At 38.9% G+C, this 7,461-nt stretch overlaps 1 protein-coding gene across 1 annotated transcript in view; it reads left to right on the top strand.

Annotated features, from left to right (window-relative positions):
* The first annotated feature begins 4,026 nt into the window (after positions 1 to 4,026).
* The window catches only part of LOC119430825 (gastrula zinc finger protein XlCGF26.1-like), a 22,674-nt gene continuing 19,239 nt past the window's right edge, over positions 4,027 to 7,461 (top strand). The window contains exons 1-2 of the mRNA XM_037698310.1: positions 4,027 to 4,584; positions 5,060 to 5,278. Coding sequence (XP_037554238.1) covers positions 4,069 to 4,584; positions 5,060 to 5,278 — 735 coding nt within the window. The 5' untranslated portion in view covers positions 4,027 to 4,068. The remainder of the gene's footprint in view (positions 4,585 to 5,059; positions 5,279 to 7,461) is intronic.

Below are 7,461 nucleotides of genomic sequence, written 5' to 3'. Positions count from 1 at the left end.
ACTTTAAGCGAGCACTTGACTTTTATTTTGTTAATTTTTGATTTAGTTTTATTTGTAACACAACATGTTGTTGTGCTAAACAATGGAGACACTGAACTGCATGTTTAAAAATAAGAATATTAATTTTACCTAATGAACATTTTAATAATCACCATCAGTGAATTTAGGGCTTTTTACTGTTTTCTGATTTAGTGATAAACTCATAACAGAAAATGACCCGGCAGCAGCCTTCACTACAATAATTACACTGTGCCAAACAATAGAGACACATAAACACAAAAAGAATCATTTTAGTCAGTTGACTAAACCGTCGCTGATTTTAAATATTTTACTTTCTAGAACACGTGTTACTAAGTTCTTGGACTTTTCAACTATTAAGGCAAAATCTTGCCGCGCACAACACAGACGTGCCGCTAAGATGTTACATGCTCCATTCCTCTCACACATCCTAACCCAACCACTCAAGAACTTCCGTCACTAACATAGTGGTAAGCTAGCGTGCAACATGCAGGTGTCTCCATAGACATATATATGTAGACACCTCGTTGAGTGGGCTGGCTCGCTGCAGCAGTACATTGGAGCATCCGCCATATTGAATGTGGCAGATCTGCTGGCCAACTAATATAAATGAAATGGAAATGGACTGAACTTCATAAAGAACCGTTCAACAAAGTGTTTGAAGTTAATGCTGTTATTCATACACACTAATATAATGTATTTGGAAAACTAACAGGCACCAAAGACAACATTTGTAACTTTTAACATGATTCAACATTTTTCAGTCAGGTCATCTGGACAGTTTATTTTTTTTGTGCTGAAATGTTTCGCCTTCCATCTGGAAGGCTTCATCAGTCAAGGAAACACACAACAAAACTGATTCTTCCCCTAACAGCTTACTCCAAAGTGGAACAAACCAGTTATGTTGGTGCCAAGATGGTCTCTTTGGCACGCCGACTCCTCTGGTGCTGGCCCTCTTCCTCTTCCTCTGGTACATGATTTTATTAAAAAATATAGGTTGTAGTCTATTAATTGTAAGGTTGGATAATATCATCTTGTTTAATTAAAACTTGATTAAAATTTTTTTAATTAACTTGCATGAAAAGAGAGGGAAGTGCTCTTCAAGCTTTTATTATGCTCACAAACCTTAATTTTCTACTTTGTTCCATTTGTTACTGTATACAGCTGCAGACCACAGTAAAAAAAATAAAAATAAACTAGGAGTGGACGATATGGCTCAAATATAATATTGTGATATTTCTGAGCATTCTGACGATAACAACAAATTTCATGATATAACAACAAAAAAATAACAGAAATCAGTTATTTAGTTGACAAAATTAACTTAAAATGTTGCTTTGCAGTAACCTATTATATAAAATTAAAAAAGGGGTAATTTCGCTTTAAATACTTTCACTTTGAAATAACTTTATTTAGTAAATCATTCAGTCTCCAAGTATAAAAATAAAAAATAAAAATGATCCTTCTGTTATTTAGATTGGAAAAGTCTGCACAAAATATAGATCAACAAAATCCACCACAAAAACTAAAGTGCAGGTGCAGTTTCCCAAAATAGGTAAATAAACTGAAGCTTAAGATCTGTTGAGTATAAATATAACATACAACAAAATATATGTTGTCTTTAAATGAGCTATAACTTCCACAAGTTGTCACAAGGTGTTTCATCTAACCCTGAAGCTTGTGGAGTTTCAGCTTCCTCTGTTCCTGCAGGAATGATTAATTTCTCTGATGCTCTGTCTTTCATCACCCGACCCTGTTCTTGGTCCATGGACTGTGGAATTTACCTGCGCGTGTTTGTACCGGCAGTTTAGAGCGGGGGAGACGCAGCCCGCACCGGCAGCCCAGAGCGGGATGCGGAGAGAAAAAAAAAAAAAGATGAGTGGCAGCTTAAAGCGGGGGAAGGGAGAGACAGTTGAGTTGTCTGTACCTGCAGTTTAGAGCTGGATGAAGAGAAAGCTGAGCCGCGCATTGCTTGTTTTTTAGCTTTTTAGCTAGATAGTATTGCGCGCAACTAATTAGTGTTACACCAGTACCGACAGGTGGAGGGGGTGTGCACAGCTCGGTTTGGTCGTTCGGCGCACTCTGTTTTGTAAACTGGGCGGGGCGCCCTGATGTCATACGTCATAAAATTAGCATATCATGATATCATTTAATTGCCCGGGCAAGGTGTTTTTACCGGTATTATTGTGAACAATATGATATGGCCTAGCCCTACGCTAAACAAAAACAATGTAAAATAATATGGTGTATTATACTGTATTGTGTGGTGGTATATAACTAAGGAGTCAAAAGAGTCCTTGACATCATCACTCCTCACCTTTGACCCAGCTCTGTCTGTGGCATCATCAATTTCTGTAAAATTCACATTTTTTCTTATTTCAGCAAATATTTATGTTAATTTTAGATTTTGTTTGTACTAATTCCACATTTTTGCGTTCATTTCAATTCAATTCAATTCAATTCAAAAATACTTTATTAATCCCAAAGGGAAATTATTTTGTTGTTGTAACTCGTTATCCTCATTTCATTAAGAGATGTTATAGATGCTGATGGCTGTAGGCAGGAAGGATCACTTGTAAAGATCCATCCCACAGTGGATCCTAAGAAACTGGCTGCAGATGCCGTACGATCTGTCCACCCAGACTCGGCTGGCCTCTTGGTTCCCCTGGACTGTAGGACCGCTTGAATGCTGGGCAGAACTCCTCCCAGAGCAATGGCCACTCCTCCCATAAGTCTGCCAAGCTCCTCCTTGCTGTGGACAGCCAACTGTAGGTGCTGAGGGACGATCCTGTCCTTCCACTGTCATGAGCCGTGTTTCCTGCTAGTTCCAGGATCTCAGTGGTCAGGCACTCGAGCACAGCTGGCAGGTAGATGAGAATGCGTCCATAGAACATCCTTTTCAACTCATTTGAGAGTTGGGGCCATAGTTGAGATATTATTTCAGCTTTTGAGATGTTAATCAGCTGCTGTTGGTTGTAGAAAACTGCCTTGTTGCCATGGTTACGCATCATAACAAATGTCCAAAACTAAAAAAGTTTCAGTAAAAATCCTTCCAGCTGCACACCATCCAATACCAGAGGAAACAATCATTTAAAAAATGTGATTTACATCCAGAAAAAGAAGAATTAAAGTTTCCAAAAGCAAAATCTCAGAATGAAAGTAACAGAGCTGCTCCAACATGCAGCCACCTTGAGCGGCGCAATTCTAGAACTTTAAACTTAAATTCTTAAATTCTTAAAACTTAAATTCTTTAAACTTTTTTTTAGCATAATTCAACAAAAATGTGCTCTCTCCACTGTCCCACCAATGTTTTAATGCTCTCGGAACAGGAAACGTTTCAAACTGTGAGGATCAAACGTTCAGTCGGAACTTCTATGATTCTGAGATCAAAGGAGTCCTTGGCATCATCAGAAAGCTGTGCTGTGTGATGTCATCACTCCTCACCTCTGACGCAGCTCTGTCTGCAACAAAATCATCATCAATTTCTGCAAAATTAACATTTTTCTGCTATTTTAGCAAATATTTTGCTGTATTTATGTTAATTTTAGATTCTTTTCCCAACTAGTTCCACATTTTTGCACTTATTTAAACTTTTTGTAGCACATAATTCAACAAATTCAATTCAATTCAATTCAAAAATACTTTATTAATACAAGAGGGAAAGTAAAAATGTGCTCTCTCCACTTCCTTCTGCTAACTTAAGCTTGTTCTACATTTTCAGCTGGCTCCTGACGTCGCAAAGTGGCAAAAATGTCTCTTTTCATCGTTGCAGACCCCTGACCTAGAACTTTCTAAAAGCTGAATCGCTCTTAGGCCCTGTACACACGTAGCCTGGTGTTTGAAAAAACGAATATCCGCGCAAAAAAATATCGCCGTACATACATGTTCAGATAGAGAAAATGATCGTCTACATGAACCCGGTGATGTTCACCACAGAGCGTTGTAAAGAATATGCCCAACCCATAGGAGGCAGTGTAGTGCAAAGGTGAAACGTATATCAGCCAATCACAACCCTTCAAAGCAACCACAACTTCCTGTTAGTATTGAATCATGGCGCCTGGAGGTTCGTTTGTGTGGACAGACCGCGAGGTTGAACTACTATTAAATACCGTGTTGGAGTACAAAGTTAATAAAACTCAGGAAAATGTCGACTGGGAATCCTGTCAGAACAAGTATGTTGATATTTTAGCGCTTTTTTTAGAGCATTACCCAACGGAGTCCTCCGACGAGTTTCCCCATTCACATGCCGACATCACGCGCGGGAATTTAACAACAAAAATGAAAGCAGTCCGAGGTAAATATCGCCATGCTGTTGATACAGGACGCAGGAGTGGACACGGTCGAGTGGTTCTTCTGTACTTCGAACTGTGCGAACAAATCTGGGGTGGCTCTCCAGCTAGTACTACCATATCCTCCGGTATTGAAACAGCTGACCTGGATCATTCTCGGACCCTACCCTCACCATCCACATCTTCTTCCTCCACTACCATGGATGTAGCAGACACAGGGTCTGATAATGAAAGCAGTGTGGGTCCTACTTCAAAGGAGAGGAGAGACCTGCTTGATGTACGTATATTTTTCTGTCCATTCCTCATAAATAAAAGTACTTTTGCTGTAAATGTTCATCTGTTGGATGTACTATAATTCACGGAACAGGTTTGTTGAATTGTGTTGCTATTAAAAATACAGTTAAGGCAATATGTGTGTTAAAAATGATGCAAGAGTTGAGGTGTGTAGTGGAGGCTGGAATGTGATGTTTTTTATATTTTACTGTGTACGGGTTGCTGATTTATTTTTATTATTATTGCAAAAAAGAAATGACACCATCATGCTCTTACTCATCTCATATTATGTTAGGCCTACATATTCATTAGTTTGATGGGGTGGTGGGTACAAAATACACTTTAAGACATATAGCAAACATTGGATACGCTGTTATTACATATTGTTATGTAGAAGTGATGTGAAAAGTACAACATCAACATGATCCAGGTTTACTTTTTTATGTTTAATTGTGATGATTTTCATTTCTCTTTTGAAGGCAAAACTAAAAGGACACAGACACGACCGTCTGAGGAGAAAGCTGCCTGCTGAGACCCAGTGGCTGAATGCTCTTGAGGAAGACCAGCGTGTGAAAAAGAGACTGGTGGAAATCATTGAGACATCAGAACAAAAAGCATCCGAAAACTATTCAAAAATGTCCAATACACTGGAAAGACTTACCATATCGATTGTTGATGGGTTTTCTCTTCTTAAACAGGTCATTCATACACCTGCACAACCACCACACTACATGCCATATGAGCCAAGAGGTCCGATGTATTCGCACACAATGGCCCACCATTCTGTCCACCAAAACTCAGCAAATTACCCATACCCAAACAACTCCACTTCTGACAGAACACGTCAAAACACAAGACCAGGAAACACTATGAACACTGAAGCTGTGTTCCACACACCTGCTGAAGCCACTGACCAATTTTCATTCAGTCAGGCCCTTTTTAGTGACCAGTAGAGTACTGTTTTATACATCGAAACAAGTCTGGTACAGTTAAGTATATACAAGTTCCACTTTTGCACAAGGTTGCACACATGTCAGGTTGTTAATCACAGTGTTATTTACTCTGACAGTGGGTTTTTTTCTGTTTGCTATCTTTTTATACATACTGTGAAAAGCTTAAAATGTAGCAATTGCACAATACTTTAACTATTTACATTTTTGTTACGTGAATCTTTATAAGAGTGGTGATCTAGTCCAGTCCTTGGGAGCTACTGCTACTTAGATGTATTTATTTCTCCAAAACACCACTATCAAATACATACTGATGATTGAAATCAGCTATTTCATACTGGTTTGTTGAAGAAAATGCAGCTGAAATGTACCTGTGGTAGCTCCCAAGTTATGGACTTGGGCATCACTGATTTAAAAGTGTACAGTAACTGTGCTGCTTTTCTCCCATGTTTAAAAAGCTTTATCTGTTGTAGATCTGTTATAATCTGATCTGTTCATAAATGAAACACAAAATAAGAACATGTTAAGTGTGTTCGTTTGAATAAATTGACAAACATTTTAAAAGCAAGTTTCTTTATGTGAATTTTTGTGAATATGACATTTATCAGTTACAAATACAGTCATGTTCATCAGAAAGTATTGGCAGCACTATTTAATACACTACAGGTCCAATTTTAAGAGAGAAAAGTAAAATCATTTCACTTAAAAGTCTGTCTAATGAGCTACAAACTATTATATAATGTATCTAAATCCTGGGTGGTAGCTTTTCATGCATTAAGAGAATGAAATGCAATAACATTGCACAAAACAATTTAAAAATTCTCTAACATACATGGTGCTAACTATAACATTTTTTTATGAAAAAACAACGCAGTCTGCTAAATAGTTCACAGGTTTTTGTGTTTATGGATCCAGACACTGAGTGAGGACTCTCCTGACCCGCTTTCCTTCTGCTGCCAAGCTGTCTCCTCTGACCACTGGCTGTGTGTCCGGTTGATTGTTCCTGTCATGTTGAATAGCTTCAGTTATTCTGTTTTCATCCACAGTGTCTTTTGATGCCTCACAAAAAATTGTGCAACACAAAACATGCATATATAACAAATGGAAGATCATTCATATTGATGTCCATGGCTCTCCTCAGGGCTCCAAATCGGGCTTTTAGTCTTCCAAACGCACATTCAATCACCATTCTAGCTCGGCACAACGAAAGTCCAAAGTACTGCTCCTGAACATTGCTTCCTCCGTTAGCATATTCTTTCATCAGGTAAGGTAGAAGTGGGTATGCAGGGTCACCCAGTATGTAAATGGGTATAGCGTCTTCGTTCTCCACAATTTGTCTTGGACAGGGGGGAATCTTCATGTTTTTCAGATTTGTGTTTATTGTGGAGTTAGCAAAAACTCTGGCATCATGCACACTCCCTGGCCATTTCACAACTACATCAATAAAGCTGTACTTGTAATCACAGGTGGCTTGTATGTTAAGAGAAAACCTCCCCTTCCTATTTAGGTACTCTGTAGAATTAGCTGATGGCTGCTTTATCTCCACATGAGTCCCATCCACAGCTCCAAGGCACTGAGGGAGACCATAAGCCTGCTCAAATCCCTCAACAAGTGCACGCACAGCAGTCTCTGTTGTTGGCATTTTTATGTAAGATGGTCCCAAGTACACAGTTATAGCCTTACACACCTCTCTAATTATGTTTGAGACTACCTGTCTTGATAAGCCAAATGCATTGGCCGTTTTACGCAGTCTTCCCTCGTCAGCCAAATAATATAGCGTGCATGCAACTTTTTTGACCACACAGACTGGAGATCGCATTACAGTACTCTTCCCTTGAATGTAAGGAAGGAGTAACTCCGAGAGCGACAGTAATGACGACCGTGACATTCTGAAGTTCTCACGCCATTCCTGTGGGAGAACAATTTCCTTC

The sequence above is a fragment of the Nematolebias whitei genome, chromosome 1 (assembly GCF_014905685.2).
Source record: "Nematolebias whitei isolate Nwh7 chromosome 1, NemWhi1, whole genome shotgun sequence".
NCBI classification, from domain to species: Eukaryota; Metazoa; Chordata; class Actinopteri; order Cyprinodontiformes; family Rivulidae; genus Nematolebias; species Nematolebias whitei.
Note: the sequence above shows the minus strand (reverse complement) of the source record. Positions and strands in the feature narration are given on the sequence as shown.